Source organism: Cladophialophora immunda (genome assembly GCF_000835495.1).
Source record: "Cladophialophora immunda strain CBS 83496 unplaced genomic scaffold supercont1.6, whole genome shotgun sequence".
Classification (NCBI taxonomy): Eukaryota; Fungi; Ascomycota; class Eurotiomycetes; order Chaetothyriales; family Herpotrichiellaceae; genus Cladophialophora; species Cladophialophora immunda.
Genome location: NW_015622546.1, coordinates 3,479,693 through 3,500,134, shown reverse-complemented (window position 1 = coordinate 3,500,134; position 20,442 = coordinate 3,479,693). Strand labels below are relative to the sequence as shown.

Genomic DNA, 20,442 nt, shown 5'->3' with positions numbered 1-20,442 from the left:
GCTTTTTCCTCCCCTTCCTTCCACCCCATTGATTAGTGGCACATGGCGTGATGTAGTCGAGCTTTAGACGGAAGCTGCGAGCCGAACACACAGCCTGTCTTCTCCTGTCTGTCACGAGCGGTAAAAGCGCGGGTGTCTCTCATTCCCCTGCTCTGGTACCTATCTGGGACATCGTGGGTCTTTCATGAGTCCATGGTCATGGCGCTCAGGTAAAGGGAAAAGGGTGTTCTGCGGTTTGATCAGGCCAAAAGCTCTGCCCGAGCACGCTTTGCTCTTTCCCTCCACGAAATGAGCAACAGGGCACCGGGGATAGATAGACAGCTGTGGTAAGAGTAGTTTCCCAAAGGAGGCAGGGTGGCATACCTGCCAATACACTCGCTGTGCCTTCCAAATAGTTGTACCCGGCCAAGAACCAGATATTAGTCTTTGCATGCGTCTCTTTGCTTCTCACCACTTAGGATTCCCTCTATCCACCATTCCACTGCTGGCTTGCAACATTCGAGCTCATGCTCAGTACTTGGTTTCCAAAGTCTCTCACTCTGAGTTGTTCGTCGTCTTCTTCCCCCCTCGGTTATGCCATCGCCTAGCTCTGTGCTGTCCACAGGTTGCAACACACCGCTCGCCGTCAAGAATCGCCTTGGTACACTGGTAAGCAAGATACCAGCTCAATTTGTGGCTGTTCTCCTGACTTGACTCGCAGTTGTGCACCACCGCCCTGCAACTGGCCGTCTTCGTTGTTCGCTCCCATCTGCCCTTTCACCTTTTCTGGCAACGAAGCCCAAAGTCAGAAAGTGTGGGCAGATCCCACTTGAAGAGCTCATGATTCTTTGGGTGCCCAAAGGCTTCAGACAATGATTTTGGGTGAGTTGTACCCCAACTCACGCCCGGGAGGAATAGTTACGACTTTCGGAGCCAAGAGCGACGAAGAGGTCAACATTTGTCTGAGGCCCTGGACTTTTATAGTCCTTGTAAACTCCGTCGGTCTTTCGAGACTGACGGGAATTTTGGGGGCTTTCTTTTTATGTCCTCGGTCCGAACTTTGCTTTGAACAACTGGTCCAACAGAATCACAGTCCATTGTCCGGTGCGAAAATAGCACTCTGGAGTTGAGCTGCTGTACCAGTGGTACGTCTCGACGATCCCTACCAGGATGAAACATTCATGCTAACTTTTGGCATGCAAAAATAGGCATTTTGAGACACACGCACCGGCCTGTGTTTTGGTTCCGCAGGTCCCTCTAAACTCACCTCCACTCGACAAATCCAATCCCGTTGGGGCAGACGTGTTCTTGCAGAGGCGGTTGGCCAGGCACAAAACAGTGGCAAGCTCTGAGTCACTGAAAGAGCTGGATAGAGACATGAGGGGACAATACTGAAAGTGGTCCGGTTGAAGGTTCGCCTCAGCAGGCAAATCGGTTGAAAGTCTTTGTTGCGGGGATGATGCTTCTTCTGCGGCTGGTCATACTACCAGTAACGGAACAGCTGCAACCTCCTGTATATCAATTGCTGGATAGTTTTAAATGCTGCAAGCAACAAATCCCTCCAGTCAAATGTGCATAAAAGGAGGACGGATCTAGTGTGTTGGAGTGTTGACTGTGGCTCCAACGGTCGGCGATGATGAGCTCTGATTTGGACTAGGCTGGTGGAGTAGTTGATGTCCAATGATCTGACGCAAAATAAATCTCCCGTGTCTAAACCGCGTTCTGCCCCAAGCCATTAATCGTCCCACGATGTGTCGTGCTAGATTATGATAATATCCTCCAGATGGCTGTTTGCACTTGGCCGTCCAGCAAAATGCTTGCTGAGCCCACACCCTGCGTATCGGTCGCTGGCGACCGTCGTCGGCCGCACCCCGCCAGTTGTGCGTGACGAGGTCATACAACTTCGAACATATCAAGAAGAATGCATTCAGTCGGTTCTATCGTATCTGGGGAAGGGCCACAGGCGGTTGGGCATCTCGTTAGCGACTGGAAGTGGAAAGACGGTACGCTTGGTGTCGGGGCGGTGGCTACAAGTGAGCAATGCTAACCCTGCTTCCAAAGGTAATATTCACGCAACTGATCAATCGAATCGAGCCGCCGACCCCAATTGCGCAGCAGACCCTCATTCTTGCCCACCGGCGAGAGCTCGTTGAGCAAGCAGCACGTCATTGTGAAAGAGCATACCCTGAAAAGAGCATAGACATTGAGATGGGAGACATTCATGCTTCGGGTGCCGCAGACATTACCGTGGCATCTGTCCGGAGCATGGTCTCCGGCGAGCGGCTGAGCAAATACAAACCCGAAAGGTTCAAACTGGTCCTCGTCGACGAAGCCCATCACATCGTGGCTCCGGGGTATCTACAAGTTCTCCAACATTTTGGTCTGGAAAAGCAAGCAGGCACTGGTCCAGCACTGGTTGGGGTTTCGGCCACTTTCTCTCGCTTCGATGGCCTCAAGCTGGGCGCGGCGATCGATCATATCGTCTATCATAAAGATTACATCGACATGATTGGTGAACAGTGGCTTTCGGACGTCATGTTCACGACGGTTAGGTCGAAGGCCGATCTATCAAGAGTTCGCAGTGGCAAAGATGGAGATTTCCAGACGGGTCAACTCTCTGCAGCCGTGAATACTGAAATCACCAACGAAATCACCGTCCGGGCATGGATGGAAGAAGCCAGAGATCGGAAATCGACATTGGTCTTCTGCGTCGATCTGAACCACGTGGCGAGCTTGACATCCACGTTCCGAAAACACGGTGTCAATGCGCAATCGATCACCGGCAATACGAAGAAAACCGTCCGTGGCGAACGACTCGATGCATTCAAGAACCGCGAATTCCCCGTGTTGTTGAATTGTGGTGTCTTTACTGAAGGAACCGATGTGCCCAATATTGACTGCGTGCTGCTTGCGCGGCCGACCAAATCCCGCAATCTGCTTGTTCAGATGATTGGACGCGGTATGCGATTATATCCGGGCAAGAAGGACTGTCATGTCATTGATATGGTTGCTTCCCTGGAGACTGGCATCATAACAGTTCCGACCCTTTTCGGCCTCGACCCGTCTGAGATGGTCAAGTCAGCCAAAGTGGGCGATTTGAAAGCTTTGAAGGATAGCCGGATTGAGAAAGAGGCTTCCTCGGGAGTATCAGGACACCTTATTGGCTCCAATGGTGTCTCCGGCAATCACCAACTCGACTTTACCCACTATGACTCTGTACACGACCTCATCGAAGATACCTCAGGCGAACGACACCTGCGAGCCATGTCCCCCAATGCCTGGGTCCAAATCGATTCCTATAAATATGTTCTTGCGGCCAAAGGCGGAATTCTCACTCTCGAACGCCGTCTTCCCCCCAACTCCCCTAGGAGCAAACCCGACTCTGATCCTGGGTCCCATGACGCCTCGTTCCTTGTTATATGGAAACACTCTCTTCCCCCCACCGAGGCATCCAAATCTCCCTGGTCCCGTCCTCGCACCGTGGCAACCGCCGCGACGCTCAGTGACGCCCTCCACGCTGCCGACACGTTTGCGGCCCAGAAATTTGAACGCATATTCATCGCCACGTCGTCCTCCTGGCGCAAATCTCCCGCTTCGCAGGGGCAACTTGACTTCCTCAATCGGCTGCGTGAGGTGTCTGACGAAGAACCCTTGACCGAATGGGATCTGTCCAAGGGACAAGCCGGCGACATGATTACCAAGGTCAAATTCGGAGCGCGAGGACGGTTCGACAAGTTGATGAGAAAGAAGAGGGGCGCGGAGAAGGGCGCGGAGAGGGAGCGACGCGTCAAGGAGATGAGGCAACGAGAGGTCGTCAAAGTTGGACCTGTGGAGGCTTGATCTGGCTTCGATGATTTGTCGGAAAATCGAAAAGGACGAGATCGAGAAAATCCACGCTCACAGCCTTGCCTGGAGCTCGTGTCGTGGGCCTCCTTTCGCCCCAGCATCATCGCACCGTGACCAGTGCCGGGCATTCCGGGTTTTCCTCCGGCCCACACATTTCGCGCCTTTAAATGCCTCACTCAGCCTTACCCAACGGGCCACCCAGCAATCCCATCGGGCGTGTTCATCAACAAGGTAGGCTTCTCTCGTCTGGGCAATTGGAGGACAGAAGATAGTCGTGGGATATGCTCTGCTGTACTCCGTGTAATGGACAGGATGGCACACCTGCAGTGGAAACTCGCATGCTCTTGTTCAATCAATACATGTTATTTGCATGACTCGGATCGCTCTAGTGTGATACTTGTAGATCATACATCAACCAGACCAGATAAAATCAAAGTACGGAAAAAAAGTGACGTCTTGCCTCTGCATCCTCGCGACCTTTGCCATCCCACATTCGCATGGCTTGTAGAAGGCGGCGGAAACCACGCATCGACGTGATTAAACCAGCTCGTCTCTGTGTTCCCGAGGCGTCGAGGATGTGCAACCAGTTTCGTCCATTCCCGCCATAACGGATACCTCCCGGCCCCAAGTCCATTCTGGGAATTTACAAATGGTTGATAATAGCAGCTGCGTACTCGTGTGTCTTGGCCTTTCCGCCCAAGTCTCCCGTCAAGGCCTTGCCTTCCTTCAACGTCGCAAAAATGGCGTTCTCAATCTTGACTGCGTGCTCGTTCAATCCCATATGCCGCAGCATCATGATGCTACTCAGCAGAAGAGCAGTAGGATTTGCCAGGGCCTTGCCTGCGATGTCCGGGGCGGAGCCGTGCACAGCTTCGAAAATGGAGCACTCGTCGCCAATATTGCCGGAAGGAGTGAGACCCAACCCGCCGATCAAACCGGCACACATATCGGAGAGGATGTCGCCGTAGAGGTTGGGCATGACCAGAACCTTATCGGAATACGGACCCGGGTCGGTCGTGATCTTCAGGCAAGCATTGTCGAGCAGTTCCGCGTCGAATTCGATATCCGGGAAATCCTTGGAGACATCCCTGGCGGTGCTGAGGAAGAGACCATCGGACATTTTCATGATGGTCGCTTTATGCACCACGCGGACCTTCTTCTTGTTCACGTCCCGGGCGTACTGGAACGCGTATCTCAGGACCCGCTCGGAGGCCGCGCGGGTGATCAGTTTGATGGACTGCACGACACCGTCCACCACAACGTGCTCAATGCCTGAATATTCTCCTTCGGTGTTCTCTCGAATAAGCACAGTATCCACGTTGTCGTAGGGGGTCTTGTAGCCTTCTATACTGCGGCACGGCCGGACGTTGGCAAACAGGTTGAAGGTTCGTCGGAGAGTAAGATTGAGAGAGACATGGCCTTTGCCCACGGGGGTTGCAAGAGGCCCCTTCAACGCGACATAGTTCTTCTTCACGGACTCGATGGCTTCGTCAGGAATCACCGTCCGGCCGTCCTTCAAGCGAGGCGTAACATCGACAGGCTCCCACACAATCGGCACCTTTGCAGCTTTGTAGATGTCCTTGACGGATTGCGAGATCTCGGGACCAATGCCATCTCCTTCTATTAATGTCACAGTATAGTTCCCGTCTGATCCTTTCTTGCCCTTGAATTTCGCGACCTTGTCCTCTTCCGCGGTCGAAGCGTAGCGTCTAGGCTGAGTCTGGAGAGTCCGGATCAGTCAATCAGGTACTGCGAAGCTTCTGGCAGCACCAGAGAGTTACCTGGAAGTATGCGGGAGCCCATGTTGGCTGGGTGCAAGCTTTTCGCAAGCACTGACGAGCTGGAGCAGCGAATGCTCGAGTAGCGATCATGATGGGCAAATGTCGGGGCAAGTGCTGAGCGACAGGAGCAAAACAGCTTCAGCAAGGAATCCTGTTCACCACATGGAGCGAGGAGTAGAGTTGAGAAATTGGCGCAGTCCTTTACTTTGCAAAGATAGTGCCAGAGCTCAAGTGGTGGAGCTTCGTTCTTTGAAATGTTTTATCGACCAGGAACGTGCCAGTTACATCACAGACTGCAGGGGGGGCAGCTCCAACTCAGTTATGTAATCATGCACGTGATGCCGAGAAATCTCCCGAACCTCCTGGGTCGTCGGCGTCTCACTACTGGACAAACAACAAACTGTGTCTCCAGGACATCGATGAACGAACCGCATTCAACTTGTTCGCTATGGCCCAGGCACGAGACGTGCTGAATCACTACAACATACCCAACCCGTTTCCCACAGAATGGCCGAAGGAGCTGGATAGCGATGATGAGGACGCGGATGCCGCCGGCGTCAGGCGGTCTCGCTCTCGTTACTCAGCCTTGGAAAGGACCGCTAGCGAGAGGAAGAGTCTTCTCCCCGGATCCCAGAGGACGGTCGAGGGAAGAGCAAACCTAGTGCAGAAAGATGAACCAGATCCGTTGGGTGCTCCCTCGAGCGTGGTGACCTCTTTGACAAACCTTGGTAAACCAGTGGAAAGTGATATCCGCTACAGAAACAAATTCATGCTCTCCTCAACCACATTTTCTCCCGAACTATTTCTGTCGACAACCCACTCCAACGACACCACAGAAGACCTTATACAGGGATCCAAATATCTGGCCAGGTCCATTGACCAGCAGTCGGCGCCACTCAAAGCTTTGGTGGAGACCAACTTTGAACGATTCGTCCGAGCCAAAGCGACGATTGACAATGTCTATACGGAAATGCGCAATCAGGGCATTGATTCGCATGCTAATACTCCCCCGTCTCCTCGCCATTCTCGTCGCGTGAGTGGCATCCACTTTCGAAACGTCAGCGGTGGCAGCGCCACTGGAATGACGTCCTCTCAACGGCCGAGCAAAAATGCGCTACGCAAGGAGACGGACTATGGCGTGCAAGGGATGAAGATCTCACTGTCGGAGGTCAGCCAAAAGGCCGAGGATGTTTGGGGACCAGCTCTGGGTGGGAAGGAACGAGAAGCCAAATTAAAAGTCATTCTGAACGCGTTGGAAAAGGACAGGGCAATCTTTGAGCTGGGTTCGAGCTTGAGTGAAGCTATCAGCCAGAGAGATTATGACAGAATTGTAGAGCTACACAACTCTGCTCGTCGATATACTGCCGAGGCCCGAGCCATGGGCGAAGAGGTGAAACAAACCGGCCGGGGTCTTACCGATGATGAAGTCTATCGAGTTGTCATCGTTGGTAAAATGTGGTCAAACGTGGATGAACAAATAAAGGTCCTGAAGCGGGACATTTGGCGCAGGCTTTCCAGCACATCGGCCACTCTTCCGCTTCCCGGCGTCTCCCAAGCGGAAGAGCACATGGAGCTCATCACGGTCTTGTTACATCTGGGTGTGGAGGAGAGTCCGATCTGGGTGTATCTCCTGAGCAGATACGACTTCTTGAAGAACAAGATTGCTGCAGTCGTGGAGAGATCCAAGATTGAAATCGAGATCCTGCGCCGCAGACTGGCAGTTGGAGAACGTCCATCCTCCGAGACCGTTGCGGCTTTTTTGCGGCAAGCGTCCAAGGAGCGACCCGAAGCTCTCGACACTGAGGATGTCATCGATTTTTGGAACTGCATCCTGACTTACTTCACGAAGCTGCTATCGCTGTCGAGCGGGCTGCTAGGGGAGGTTGTCGACTTTTGGGAAACAGCACAGTCTTTCATCGATGGCAGCAAACAGAAAAGCTTGCCCACTGGCTACGAAGGGGAGAGCAGCAAGCATCTCCAAATGTCCGAATCGGAGTCCAACGGCTTGCGGAGTGGCACTACTGAACTGGTCAGCCAGCTGAGGGATGCCGTCTTTTCCCTTTTTGCCGATCCGCCCGCCGAAGACATCTCGTCGCTATTCTCGCCAGTACCAGGATCCGCTGGTACACCCACCACCCCTCACATGGGAGCTGCCTTTTCGCCCACTGATGGCCGAATAGGCAGACTAGATCCCAACGACCTACCTGCGGCAGCCGCAAAGAAAGGCGAGCCGTGGGAAGATTATGCATTCTGGCCACCTCACTCCAACGCGCTGAGCGCTGTGCACTATCTTCAGAAGATCCTCACCCTTGTCGGAATTGGCGCTAGCGAAATGGTTGCTCTGGGTCCGGTGAGCAATAACAACGCAATGTATGAAAAGATCAAGACCATGATCGCAGGAGCTCGAGAGCGATGTATGAGAGCTGTCTGTGAAGCCTGGAGCAAAGATGCTGAAAGCTGCAAGTCAATGGAGGATTGGGTGAGGTCCCCAGAGAAACGCGATCAAACCCGCATGCCCATGTACCTTGAAGCCTTTGAGAGAAAAGTGTTGCAAGGTATGCAACAAGTGCTGTATCTCTCCGACACGACCACCAAGCCAGGAGGTCGCGACATCATCACACCGCCGCCGTCGAAGCTTTTGCAAATGGTGCGGACTCAGTTCGTCAGCAGCATTTACAAGGCAGTCAGTGGGATGCTCGAAAACACAGAGGCTCTGAGCCAAGGTGACGAGGATGACTGGGTCTTGGTGACGAGCCTTAACTCAATTGCCGTCGGTGCTGCCCCAAGCGAAACGTTGATGCAAGATGCCGTCAACGCCTCTAGCCGCAATGTGCGCTTGTTGTTGACTATGTCGAACCTGAAAGCTCTGCGGAATGAGTATGTACCCGCACTTATTCAACTGTTTGAGTCTTCGTTCTCTGTGAAACTGGCGGAAGAGTCCAAAACCATCAAAGACGTCTTTGGTCAAATCGACGCGAAATTGTTCCACGCATACACCCGACCCATGGTTGCGAACTTAACACAAATCATCAAAGACGGCATCAACTCTCCAAGCTGGGTGCCCACAAATCCGAAACCCGACCAAGTCAGACCATATGTCTATGCCGCGTTGATGAGACTAGTGATGGTCCACACGGAAGTTTCTACGACCGTCCCAAGCACCACAGGCGCGAACAGCCCTCTGCTTGGGGAAATCCTGTCTTATATGCTCGAGAATATCTCGCAAGCCCTCCTTGACGGGTTCAAAGATCGCAAACCGAACACATACAGCCTTCCTGCATTGATGCAAGCAACTCTTGACACGGAGTTCATCGCGCAGACAATGACGCATTATTCGACACCCAAGGCAGGAGAGATTCAAGGCCAGATATACACGGAGTTAGACAAGAGGACGACAAACGACGCGAGGACGAGATTGCAGCAGGAACTCGGTGATATGCGGATCGTGTTGAAGAAACTGAGGGACGGGAGTCGAAATAGCTTCGGGTGTTTTAAGAAACAGAGGAGTAGTGACAAAGACAAGGGGAGACAGCAGGTCACAGCAGCGGCCTAGGAGGAATTGTAAAGGCAGAACGGTTGGAGGAAGGATGGATTTGATAACGGGACTGATAACTCCAACCGTGTTGGTCCTTCTCTAGTGCGCCTGGAGCGCAATCAGGTTTGATACCCTCGTGCAGAGCGGCTATAGTGAGGTACCATTGGCTTTCCACGGTAACGTGAATGGCATCCCCGATTTCCCCTGTGATTCAAGCCGGGCGCAAGGCTGGATATGAATGGATCACGACCCCAAACTGAAGGCGGTCTCTCTTTGTCTTTGTCTCAATCACATGCTCATCTTCGGCGTTTCCTGCCTCTCCCTCTACGTCCTCCCCCTCGTCCTCGCTTCGAAGGCCCGCTCCTCTTCTGTTCGGTTTCTTCTTCCTCGTGCTCCTCGCTCTCCTCCTCCTCCCCAGCCCCGCTCTCCTCCTGCTCCTCTTCGCCGTCCTCGTCCGCGTCCTCCATGATCCGGTCCTCCTCCTGCTCCACCACGCTCGGAGCCTTGCTGGTCCTTCTGCTCCCGCCCCTCTCGCTTTTCTCCGTCTCCAACTCGTTCTGCAGCCGCGACAACCTTCCACCGCCGCCTGTACGGGCCGAAGCGCGCCCTCTCCCTCTCCCTGACGCCCGACCCGAGACACTCACCGGCGAGCTCCGCGGCTCGTCGGTGTCTGCGACTGTGCTCTCCCGCCTGGTAGCTGCGGAAACGACATCCGGGCTCGGGGGCTGCGTTAGAGGACTGCTCTCGGCACTGGCTTCGGGAGCAAGCCGTCTTTCCCACAGCATCTCCTCAAACTCGTCCCTGGGCAGCTCAAACTCGCGCCAGTACTCCCCTCCCTTGGCACTACTGACGCTCCGTGACTCATCGCCACCGCGGCCTCCTCCTCCTCCGCTGCCACCGTCTGTCTCCACGCTGGCGGAGCCCACGCCGGACCCGTCGAAGATGATCGAGTCTTCCCGCTCATCCAGCTTCTCCAAGTCATACAGGCTCGCCAGTTTTCGCCATATCCCGGCTATCGAGGTGTGGCTGTCCTCCGGATCGATGGCGCCGCTGGACAAGAGATGGTCCCTGATGGCGATCATCCGGAAGTGCTTGTGCATCCCCACCGGTTTCCAGCGGACGATGGCTTGAAGAAGCGCCGACTCTTGCGCCGGAGTCCAGAGGTGGGTATCGTCCGTGGGAGGAGTATGTGTCGTCGAGAGGCTGGATGATGCCTCCATGACGGGGGCTGTGGCCGTCGCCATGAGTGAGCTTCTAATGTTGTTCCGGAGAGTGTATAGAAGTCGTATGCGCACTCCTGTGATCTCCTCAGATTTGTGCCTTGGCCCCAACACCTGAGATCATCCTCTGCCGTTCTCGGTAACTGCACGAAGTCGATCGGCCTAGGTGAGACAATCTGACGGAGATTCGGCGCTGTGCTTTTTTACCTCACCGTGGGAAGCCCTCCTTCTGGAACTCCGTGATGGACTGTAATTAAGTTGTTCTTTTCCTTTTGGGGGTCGGAGGTCGCGTTGGCTGTTGAAAGACTGGCCAGTTTTGACGCTCCCCATTTTGATTCGCTATGCGGCTTAGTTTCCTTTTCCAGACTACGCAAGTCAAAAGGAACAAGGCTCGACTTCGGCCAATCACACCAACCCGGCCGCAGCCTTGCCAAAGCCACGGTTCTTTGACTCGAGCACAATGAGGGATACTTTGCTGCAGTTCTCCGTTGCATGTCTTACAACCCATGGACTCAAATAGATACATAGCCTGCCGCGTCGATGGTTGTGTTATGTCTTTCTGTGAGAGGAAGCCCCAATTGACCGAAACCAAAGTCAATACTACGAAAAGGTTGGCATGGTGTTGTATCCCACGGCAGGCTTGGCCACCGGCTAGAAGAAGGAATCTCGGCCTTCATCTAGGATGTATACACAGTTCGCCCTCCCTGAGCCGCTTCAACATGATCTTGGTGGAGCATGCATATGAAACGGATATCGTCGGGTCAATACATCGGACATAAGCAAGGTGCGTCCACGGAGAGCAACAATCGGAGATTTCTTTGTTCTGGTTGAAAAAGCGCCGGTGGCCCATCGGACATATTCTCCTGCCTGTCCATCCGCCTGCAGCTCACCGTCGGAGTTGCACTTGGCTCTACAGTATCCAGTACATAGCCCCGACGCGAGGCCGGGTACTCTTACCCAGTATACCTCCGTCTTGTGAACCGTCCGGCGCGAAAGAATGTGTTTATAGCTGAGAGCCCGGAGGTCAGACCATGGAGTCTGGCCCCAAATCATCCCACCACCATCTAGTCACTACTACTCTATCCTAGTCAAGCCACCACTGTTGATACAGATCGAAGATGGTCGCTCAGCCTCGTCTCAAGCTCGCCCTGATCGGCCTCGGCCGCCTCGGAGCCATTCGTGCTCGCATCCTCGCCTTCCAGCAGCCTCGCATTGAGCTCGTCGCCGCCTGTGACACTAAGCCCGGCAGCGGCGAGTGGGCAGCGGCCAATCTCCCACCGTCTGTCAAGTTCTTCTCGGATCCCGAGGACTGCATGAGGAACAGCGGCGCCGACGCTATCCTCATTTCCACCGCGACGGCCACTCACGCTCCCCTGATCATCCGGGGACTCGACTTGGGTCTGGTGAGTTTGCCCAGCGTTTGGTTAGCCATGGGTCTGGGAGGTACTTGAAGCTCACTACTGCTAGCACGTCATGTGCGAGAAACCGATCTCAGTAGACGTCGCCACGACCGAAGAGGTTCTCGCCAAAGCTGCTTCCAAGCCCCATCTCAAGTTCCTGGTGCCTTTCTGCCGGCGATGTGAGTGACGCCGATATCTGTGCTTCAGATTTTCCGGCGCTGATCTGCCCCAGATGATGACTCGTATCGTGCTGCCAAGCTAATGGTCAAGAGCGGCTCGCTCGGTGAGATCCATGCTGTCGAGTCCACATGCCTTGACCAGCAGGACCCTACTGGTAAGCATTTCCTCCGCCTTTTTAAACCCCAGATAGGCTGGCTGACTGCCTCGTAGGCTTCTTTGTGACCTTCTCTGCGCAGTCAGGAGGCATATTTCTTGACATGGGTGTCCACGACGTCAGTCCGGCGGATCCTGATTTCGTCCATTAGCTGACACTGAACAGATTGACATTGGTCGATACTTCCTGGATGTCAAGTCTGGCCTCGCCAACCCCAGGAAGCAGGTAAATAGAGTCGTTGCTATGGGTCAACAGGCTGTCTACGGCGACCTCGCCAAGTACGGCGACTGTGACAACGGATGGGGCATGGTTGAATTTGCCAATGGCAAGGTCCTCACAACTCACTTGGGCCGTACCCTCACCAATGGCTTCGAGGGCATGACCCGAGTGTGTGGTACCAAGGGCCACTCGATCATCAACAGCAACTCCACAGTGAACCGTGTCGAGGTCCGTGACTCGTACGGCGTACGTACGGCCACTACACCGGACGCCTTTGTTCTCTACGACAAATCATTCATCAACGACCTTGCTGAATTCGCCGCTGCCGTCCTCGACAACGAGCCCCTCACTTGCGCTCCAGATGACGCCTATGAGGCGGCCAAAATTGCGACCGCTCTGCAGTACTCGTTCCGCAACGGTGTGCCTGTCTTCTTTGACGACAACGGCCTACCTATCATGGAGGCTGCCAAAGGCGGCGGTTCCAAGGCAGTGAATGGTGTGAGAGGGGAAGGGACAGTGCTGAGGAATGGGTTGTGTTGAATTTTGTGTGTTAGAATCTTTGCAGCTTTGCCATTTGTGAATAACTGACTCGGGCGTTCTCAATAGCAATCTGCATTCTCCGCATATTGCGGGGCTCGGAATGTGGCTCAAAAACGGGCATAATCAACCGAGTATGAACCCAGTTTTCCAGAAGAATGTAGGTCTATGATGAGTACCAGGACCCCCCCGATCTCGCTCCCGATCGACTTAGACCAAAGGTCCTCACTTGGGGCGACTCTCAGAGATAATCGCGACAGGCTAATGAGGCTACCGAGGCAGCAAAGCATCCATCGAGCTACGTAATGCTTCATTCGACCTCATGGAGCTCGCCGATGCCTTATCGTCAGCCAATCAATCCAGCGACTCCTCATCCTTCGCGGTTCCTGGTGCCATCGCACTATGCCAGCTCGGGCATGTGGTCGTGTGCTCAATGAGACGTTACAATCACGAGTTTCTACCGTTTGTGCCGAACCTAATCAACATATCGTAAAGCTTGACGGCGATCCTCGATGAGAGGGAGCCGGTTTATTAAAATGGCACTGGGTGATCCGATGGCGGCCCAGCGAGCTTGCTCTTCTCCTCTCTCTCGAGCTTCTTTCCCAGGCTTGGAGCTTCAAGAGTCCAGAGCTTGCAAGCTTTTTGTTCACCCAAATCCCTGCCGTCGTCCAACCAGCCTAACGAGTTCTTGTTCAAGATGAAGCTCTCGCTTCTGTCTTCTGTGGCCGCCATGTCCGCCCTGTGCGGCGGGTCTGCGGCCGTTTCGATTCTCATGGGCAACGACGACGGGTTCGGCAGTGCCCAGCTCCGCGAGTTCTACCGCTTCCTCAAGGCGGACGGGCACGACGTAGTGGTCGTCGCGCCGGTCGACAACGAGAGCGGCCAAGGGGGCCGATCCGAGTACTCGTCGTCGCCGAATCTGACGACGGCCTCCGAGTTCGACTTGGTGCCCGCGGGGGCTCCAGCGCTGGGCCGCGACCCCATAGACCCGGACATCTGGTACTACAACGGAACCCCCGCGGCGTGCACCTTTGTGGCCCTGGACCATGTGCTCCCGCTGCACTACGCCAACAAGAGCATCGACCTGTACGTGGGCGGGCCCAACTACGGGACCAACGTGGGCAGCTTTCTGTACACCCTGAGCGGCACGATGGGAGGCACGTACGCCGCCGTTGGTCGAGGTATCCCCGGCATCGCCTTCTCCGGAGGCAACACCGAGCAGAGGGCATATACCTGGATCAACAAGACCACAGCCTCAGGCCACCCCGACCCGGCGACCATCCAGGGCCGGCTGGCTGCCAATATTGTCGGACAACTCGTGAATGGGACGAAGCCGGGCAAGAGGCTGATGCCGGTCGGCTATGGGCTGAAGTAAGTTGTACACGAGTTGAGTCGTGGGGTGAGAGAAAAGAGCGCAACAACTAATGTGCAATCCCTTCAAAAGTGTCAACACCCCGGTCATCACCTCCTTCACTAACGACTCTTGCGTCGCCCCGCCCTTCATCCAGACTCGCTTCTCCGGAGGCGGCTTCACCGACTCGGCCCTATACAACGCCACGACGGGCACGTTCCATTACGGAAACTATCTCGCCACGGGCGTGAACCGCTGCATCAACGGCAACTGCGCCCTGCCCGGCGAGACCAGCGTGGTCGACGAAGGCTGCTACGGGACCGTCTCCGTCTTCGCCGTCGACTACGACGCTCCGCTGGGCAAAGACCAGACCGATCTCCGAGTGGCCATGGAGCCGCTCGTGGCGTTCAAGGACCCGGCCACCAAGATGGCAGTCAAGGCTCGTGGCGTCTTGACAAGTACGTGTTTTCTCCCTCCTTGTTTTTTGTAAGACTCGTGGCGCTGACATTTCTCTCTCTCACACACACAGAGAAAGAACTCGAGGACAACCATCCTCTTCGGCACGAGTAAACTCTAAGCGGCTATAATTAGATTTGCCATGTTCCACACTCGTCACAAGTACAAATACAAATACTCTTGATGAGAAGACTAACCTGAGTGCCGAAAATTTCCCTCGCCACTTCCGCTGCAGCGGCAGAGCTAAGCGGTTCCTCGTATTTCTGTAATCGACCGAGGCCGTTTGCCTGCGATTACGATGGCTTGGACTTGCCCATATGTAGTTTGGTCAATAGGAACGAGTGTGTGCTGGCAGTTTCATCGGGAAAATTTGATCCTGGCAACAATCTCTGAAAATAAGTGCGCATCAGTAGCAGTTGAAGCTGGGAACCTAGCATATACTCCCCGGGCACCTACCGGGGGCCAAAATTGTTTACCAAGCGGTGATAAAGAAGGACGTCACGGCGTCGACTAGTGCTTCATCATTTGGACCAGCGGCGTGCCAAACTCCGCACGTCATTGGTTAATTAAAAGTTACCTAGCGAGGGCAGCAAGTTGGATAAAGAGATACCCTTAAGGGTACTCGGTATGATGTACTCCTTCTCCTCCTGGCAACAATACCCGAGAAGGAGCCAGGAACTTGGGCCTTCTGGATGATGTGTGACACCCCCCAAGATTGGGAACCCGCGCCCAAGTTGTGGGAACCTTCAGGGTCGTGCTTGAGTCGACTCTGCGGCGGTCGCGTCGGCTTCCCACCAGGCAGATCCGTTGTTTCCGAAGAGCTACACCCGTCGTTAGCTGCTGAAACAAACATCTGCAAATTGGACTCACATTTGCCTGATCGTGGGAGGATCCAAATATATCTTGGAGGAGCATTGGGTCCCAGAAGTCGCGTAGCTAGGACATGTCAGCGCAGGCCATCACCAACTCGGTCGTCAACCTTACAAGATCATCTGTTGGATCAGGAGTCAGGAAGGGTAGAGATGCGCTCGGCATCATCATTTCTGCGGTTCTGGGTTGACCCTGAGGACCTACTGGCTGACGGTTGTCTGGTGGATGACCCGAGATGTCTGTGATGTGGGAGCCGGTTGGCGTCGCTGCGAAGCGAATCGTTCGGATGGTCAGGCGATCTTGACCCGCCCGCTCGATGAGCCTGGTGCGCCACCCAAGCAGTTCGACATCTTCGCCGTCCTCTCGATCTTCGCTACTCCTTCTCACGTCCGGATCCGCGCCTCGCTCCGCATTGGCCTTTTGCGCAGTAGACGCCCGAGAGATCTTGGACGACGCCCGAGCACGCAGCTTGACAAGCCACTGTAGGTTACGGTGGTATCTGGGGGTATTGGTGCCAAGTTGTGTTAAGGACGTAAATAAGTCGATAGCTGCATCGATCTGTGCCAAGACAAAGTTGGCCATAGAGTTGCTTGGATCTCGGAGGACCAACGTCCCTAAGCATAGAGCAGATCCAAATACGTGGTACTAGAGAAAGCATGAGCATTCCCGGACTCATGTGTGATGTGGATCAATGTGTTCACCCAAAAATTCCACTGCCGAATGCTAACAGCCGGAAATCGAGCATGGATGTCGGTGACCATGGCAATGATGATCTGGTAACGTCAGATAACGGCCAGAGAAATTTCACGCTCCGTCTCACCGCGCATCGTTCTATCACAGTCAAAAATGAAGGCGCGTGGACGGATTTGACGCGATCATCGACGTCGTCGTAAAGGGCTTTCGCGTAATAAGGTCGATGTAGATTGATGATCGTCTCGGAGATGTTGAGCGCAAGATTTGTTTGCTAGACGACGTCAGTGCAAGGCTGAAGTTGACAGAAGAGGAGAATGGACTTGAAAGGATATGGTCATCGACCTGCGGGATGGTTCTGGAGATGCCGCAATTGCTGTCTCCGACTGAGGGTACCGAGAGGGCATTGACAAAAGCGCTGCTCGACAACGTAAAGAGAATGGAAGGTTGCGTTCAAATTCGCAACTAGACCACTTCAGCTTCACCGTATAAACAAAGTTTGGTTTGTAGGCACATACAGCCGGAGGTCTAGGTCGATGACATCGGAATACGCGGGTTTCCGCACCTTCATTGCCATATTGAGGATCCTGAAGCCTGGTCAGCGGTGACTTACATTCGGATTTGAGAATACAGACTCGGACGACAGCTGAGATAGCTCAAACCGTAGTAAGGAATAGCTCTTTTCCCCGTTGAGGTTGAGCGCCTCCGAAGGGAAGGCCGTGTCACAATGCTCAGGGTTAATGGCGCACCTGTCCTAATTCAGCTTTTTCATGGGCCATATATGGAAAAATCATACGGTCTTGAAAAACAATGCGCCTGGAAGGTGTCGGCAGCATTACACTCCCAAAACACCTTGCGTCTCTCTTCCACGACATCCTCGGGCAGGTTCCAGCGGGCACCATCCCGATGCATGCCCATCTAGATACTTTAAGCTTCATGGTTGCTCTTTGAGAGCTACAACTTACCGCTTGAATTAAACGCATAACTAGCCCCCACAGCGGCCAAGCATTGTCACCGCATCGCCCTTTGTCCAAATGCCTAGCAACTTGTCAGCGCCGCGAGGAGGGTAGACTTCACATTTGGTGGCGCACAGATGCAGATGAGCCATTAGATGCTGACAGTTATTAGCGACCGGCTACAGGCGGTGCAAACAAAACCAACCAGAGTTTGTAAGCCAGCCACCATGTTGTTTGATAGAAAGCGTCCCTTGACCAAGGCCCGTTCGGAGAGATGTAGCCAGTCTTCGACTGACGGATCATAATTGGGCATCTCAATATTGAACATGGTCCCCTGAGCTAGAATTATGTAAACGAGAGCGATCTCCTGAGGGTTGACTGGAGATGATGAAGCTCCTTCCGACAGGTTATAGACACGATCAAATGTCTTTTGGAACCGGGTCTTGGGAGCAACGTCATGGCTAGATCATGTTAGACGCCTCTTTGATTCTTCGTCTTCGGCACTTACTGCCAAGCACAATAGCGATAATATGATTCGACCAGTATCCACGCTTCCTCTCTTGGAGGCAGATGCGAAAGCAGATCCCGAGTGCTGATACGAGCTGTTGATGTGTTGAAAGGAAAGGCAATAGGGGCGGTGCCAAAAGCCGAAGCAGCAGACTGAACATGGACGGCGGCTTGAGGCGGCTCCGGGGATGAAGCACGGGTAACCAATGGAGTGTCAGATACATCTTGCGTTTCAGACTAGAATAATTCAGCTCTCTCTGTGCTGTTAAACGTAGGAGACATACATCTTTCAACCATTCACTGCCTGCGGTTGGTCCCAGATACTTTGACCGACCCCCTTTACTTAGCATCAATGTACCGTAGGAGCCACTCTGTTCGGCGTCGTCAGCGGATGGCAAGGCATGATTACTGTGACCGCTAGCTATGCCGGGACCGCTGTACAGATTTCCAGCAATTTCCGAAGCAGAACTGTATGAGGGAGGGCGTTGAACAGTATATGGCTCGAATTCACTGGATAGCATCGCGAGTTGGTCGAGGTTGTCGTGGCTATGGTGAATAGTTGTAAGCGCAGTTCCACCCTCGGATCCTTGCGCTGGTATCATTGTTTGATCACGGAACCGAGACTCTGAGGGAACAAGGTGATCTGGTTGTTGCTCCTGCCGTGCATGTTGAGGGTCGAGGGCAGGGTAGGCGGCTGAAATGTTCTGGGTTGATTCGATAGGAGGCTGCGGTTGCTGAGCTTGTCTGACACCCTGCTGCTGTTCCGTGGGCTCTTGAGAATCTTGACTGTGATACCAATTCAGCTACATTCGTGCTATTGTGACGGTGAACAAACCGAGACGGTGCGGTGCTGCTCGCGGCCCTCTTACAAAATTCAACCCGGTGCCGGCGGACACAATTTGAGCATGGCACTGCGATATCTCTTCCAGCCTATGGACAACTTCTATACGGTCTAGTCCTCACCTTGCCGATCGCACTTCATCTTGAGTCTGCGACATTCTGGGGATCGAGGATCAGCCCTCTATTCTTGAGCCTACCGGTCCCAAGGATCGACTCACCTTCGCAACTGTAGCACGGGCGCTGTCTTCGCTGCTTCTTAGAAGCTCTCGAAACCTCGTCAACATTACCATCGCTGCGGAGACGGCGCAAGGCTTTGTCCGATATGGTTGATTGGTCCGGTCCTAACTTCTCGACCATGCTGAGATTAAGGTCAGTGTCCACTGTGGGTGAGTATAATTGACGAACAAAAGTGGTACTGGAAATCGGCGGAGCAAATGTCGATGTGCCAAGGTCGGACCAAAGCAGAGCTTTCGCCCGGTCATGTGATATCGGATATAATGAAATCCGATCCGTGTTTCGCGCATCGCTCTGCCAATGTTCAAACACCCACACACCGTAACCCACATATAGGTCGATTTTAACCGTAGATCTCAACTGGCAACAGATGCTCCAAAGAGTGGTACCACACCTGATGCAAGTGTTTGAACAGTGGCAAACGCTCATCAGCAAGTTTTTATCTCCGATCCATGCTTTGTCGCTGAAAGCAGCCGCATCATCCCCCATTTTCGCCGGACGTAATGAGGCCTGGTGTATACATGAAAAATGAGCGCAGCTGCGCCTCTGGGAATGGAGAGGCAGACAACTCATCAACTTCACAATCGCAGACATGCCTCGCATTACGGCTTATGAGACTGCCATCGACAACAAGGTCGACATTGACGACCTAAAGGCCAAAGTCGGCGTCAGCTATGTCGAGCTGGAGCCTGCTGCTAAACCTCCCGTCGCTGACAACTTCATGTATGACTTCAAGTACAATCATTCTCTACCAACTTCCGACACTCTTGGCGTTGAGATTCCCAGCGATTGCGATGCCCAAAAAGAGGCCGAGGGCGTTGTGCAACGCCTCTCTGAGGTCATGGAGAGGGGAGATGCTCAGGGGTTCACTGATGCGTTCCTGGAGCATGGTGAGTTTCCTCCTTATTCGCCGCTGTGCCATATGACTTAATTCTTGCTTAGGTGTTTGGCGGGACAAGCTCTCCTTCACCTGGGATTACCGCACCTTCAACTTCAGACCTGCAATTCTGAAGGCCGCCACGGACCTGTTCCCCACTACCAGGGCCACGAACTTCAAGTTCCTGAAACCCGCCCCAAATGTGGCCCGTCCCTTCGCCGACTTTGCTCAACTACAATTTGTTGTATCCTTCGAGACAGAGCTCGTTATTGCTTCGGCTGTGATCAACTCGGTTCTCACCAAAGAGGGCTGGAAGATCTACACCATGCACACGGTTGCCGAGCAACTTAAGCAGTTCCCTGAAATTGCCCCAGCTGACGGACACATGACCGGTCCGATTAGCTGGGAGAATCAGAGGGCCAAGGATGTCGACGCAGCCAACCCCGAGGTTCTGATCATTGGAGGCGGCCAGAAGTGAGTCTTTAGATTTCCCCTGGCCTGCAGGAGCTAACTTTCAGTAGCGGCCTCGCGCTCTCTGCCAGGTGTAAGGCGCTCGGCATGGACAGCCTCATCATTGAGCGCAACGAGGAGGTTGGTGACGTCTGGAAGAAGCGATACGAGTACCTGTCACTTCACTTTCCGCACTGGGCCGATGACTTGCCGTATTTCGCGTACCCCAAGCACTGGCCCACATACACTCCCGCTCAGAAGCAGGGCCTGTATATGGAGTGGTATGCCTCGGCCCTCGAGCTCAACGTGTGGACGAAGTCGTCGGTAATCAAGGCTGAGCAAGACAACGAGGGAAACTGG

The 20,442-nt window shown here is 53.9% G+C and overlaps 6 protein-coding genes across 6 annotated transcripts; 3 read left to right on the top strand and 3 right to left on the bottom strand.

The window, feature by feature from the left end:
- The first annotated feature begins 1,715 nt into the window (after positions 1-1,715).
- Positions 1,716-4,266, top strand: PV07_10664 (uncharacterized protein). Its single transcript, XM_016398013.1, has 2 exons — positions 1,716-1,982; positions 2,041-4,266. Exons 1-2 carry the CDS (start codon positions 1,746-1,748, stop codon positions 3,817-3,819), a joined length of 2,016 nt encoding a protein of 671 aa, XP_016245204.1. The 5' UTR covers positions 1,716-1,745; the 3' UTR covers positions 3,820-4,266.
- PV07_10663 (isocitrate dehydrogenase, NAD-dependent) lies at positions 4,080-5,869 on the bottom strand. Its single transcript, XM_016398012.1, has 2 exons — positions 5,607-5,869; positions 4,080-5,545 (listed from the first exon to the last, which is right to left on the bottom strand). The coding sequence occupies exons 1-2, from the start codon at positions 5,694-5,696 to the stop codon at positions 4,469-4,471; spliced, it is 1,167 nt and encodes a 388-aa protein (XP_016245203.1). The 5' UTR covers positions 5,697-5,869; the 3' UTR covers positions 4,080-4,468.
- Positions 5,870-6,006: 137 nt separating this feature from the next.
- On the top strand, positions 6,007-9,407 carry PV07_10662 (uncharacterized protein). The gene has a single exon (XM_016398011.1). The coding sequence runs from the start codon at positions 6,055-6,057 to the stop codon at positions 9,157-9,159; it is 3,105 nt and encodes a 1,034-aa protein (XP_016245202.1). The 5' UTR covers positions 6,007-6,054; the 3' UTR covers positions 9,160-9,407.
- PV07_10661 (uncharacterized protein) lies at positions 9,182-10,644 on the bottom strand. The gene has a single exon (XM_016398010.1). The coding sequence runs from the start codon at positions 10,383-10,385 to the stop codon at positions 9,438-9,440; it is 948 nt and encodes a 315-aa protein (XP_016245201.1). The 5' UTR covers positions 10,386-10,644; the 3' UTR covers positions 9,182-9,437.
- A 2,770-nt stretch (positions 10,645-13,414) lies between these two features.
- On the top strand, positions 13,415-15,147 carry PV07_10660 (5'/3'-nucleotidase SurE). The gene is made up of 3 exons (XM_016398009.1): positions 13,415-14,222; positions 14,296-14,660; positions 14,732-15,147. Exons 1-3 carry the CDS (start codon positions 13,549-13,551, stop codon positions 14,770-14,772), a joined length of 1,080 nt encoding a protein of 359 aa, XP_016245200.1. The 5' UTR covers positions 13,415-13,548; the 3' UTR covers positions 14,773-15,147.
- Positions 15,148-15,404: 257 nt separating this feature from the next.
- PV07_10659 (uncharacterized protein) lies at positions 15,405-18,878 on the bottom strand (the record flags this gene model as incomplete). The annotated part of the gene is made up of 17 exons (XM_016398008.1): positions 15,405-15,479; positions 15,529-15,594; positions 15,643-16,173; positions 16,230-16,301; positions 16,349-16,492; positions 16,542-16,683; positions 16,737-16,805; positions 16,854-16,967; positions 17,015-17,136; positions 17,184-17,256; positions 17,310-17,332; positions 17,380-17,635; positions 17,683-17,918; positions 17,966-18,467; positions 18,645-18,680; positions 18,740-18,761; positions 18,809-18,878. 17 exons carry the CDS (start codon positions 18,876-18,878, stop codon positions 15,405-15,407), a joined length of 2,553 nt encoding a protein of 850 aa, XP_016245199.1.
- Positions 18,879-20,442: the final 1,564 nt, after the last annotated feature.

Bases quoted from the DNA above. Each gene is read 5' to 3' on its own strand.
- PV07_10662 (XM_016398011.1), top strand. From the start codon at position 6,055: ATGGCCCAGGCACGAGACGTGCTGAATCACTACAACATACCCAACCCG.
- PV07_10663 (XM_016398012.1), bottom strand. From the start codon at position 5,696: ATGATCGCTACTCGAGCATTCGCTGCTCCAGCTCGTCAGTGCTTGCGA. The intron at 5,546-5,606 runs GTAACTCTCTGG...CGGACTCTCCAG, and splicing joins GGGCTCCCGCATACTTCCAG to ACTCAGCCTAGACGCTACGC.
- PV07_10664 (XM_016398013.1), top strand. From the start codon at position 1,746: ATGATAATATCCTCCAGATGGCTGTTTGCACTTGGCCGTCCAGCAAAA. The intron at 1,983-2,040 runs GTACGCTTGGTG...CTGCTTCCAAAG, and splicing joins CGACTGGAAGTGGAAAGACG to GTAATATTCACGCAACTGAT.
- PV07_10660 (XM_016398009.1), top strand. From the start codon at position 13,549: ATGAAGCTCTCGCTTCTGTCTTCTGTGGCCGCCATGTCCGCCCTGTGC. The intron at 14,223-14,295 runs GTAAGTTGTACA...TCCCTTCAAAAG, and splicing joins CCGGTCGGCTATGGGCTGAA to TGTCAACACCCCGGTCATCA. The intron at 14,661-14,731 runs GTACGTGTTTTC...TCACACACACAG, and splicing joins GGCTCGTGGCGTCTTGACAA to AGAAAGAACTCGAGGACAAC.
- PV07_10661 (XM_016398010.1), bottom strand. From the start codon at position 10,385: ATGGCGACGGCCACAGCCCCCGTCATGGAGGCATCATCCAGCCTCTCG.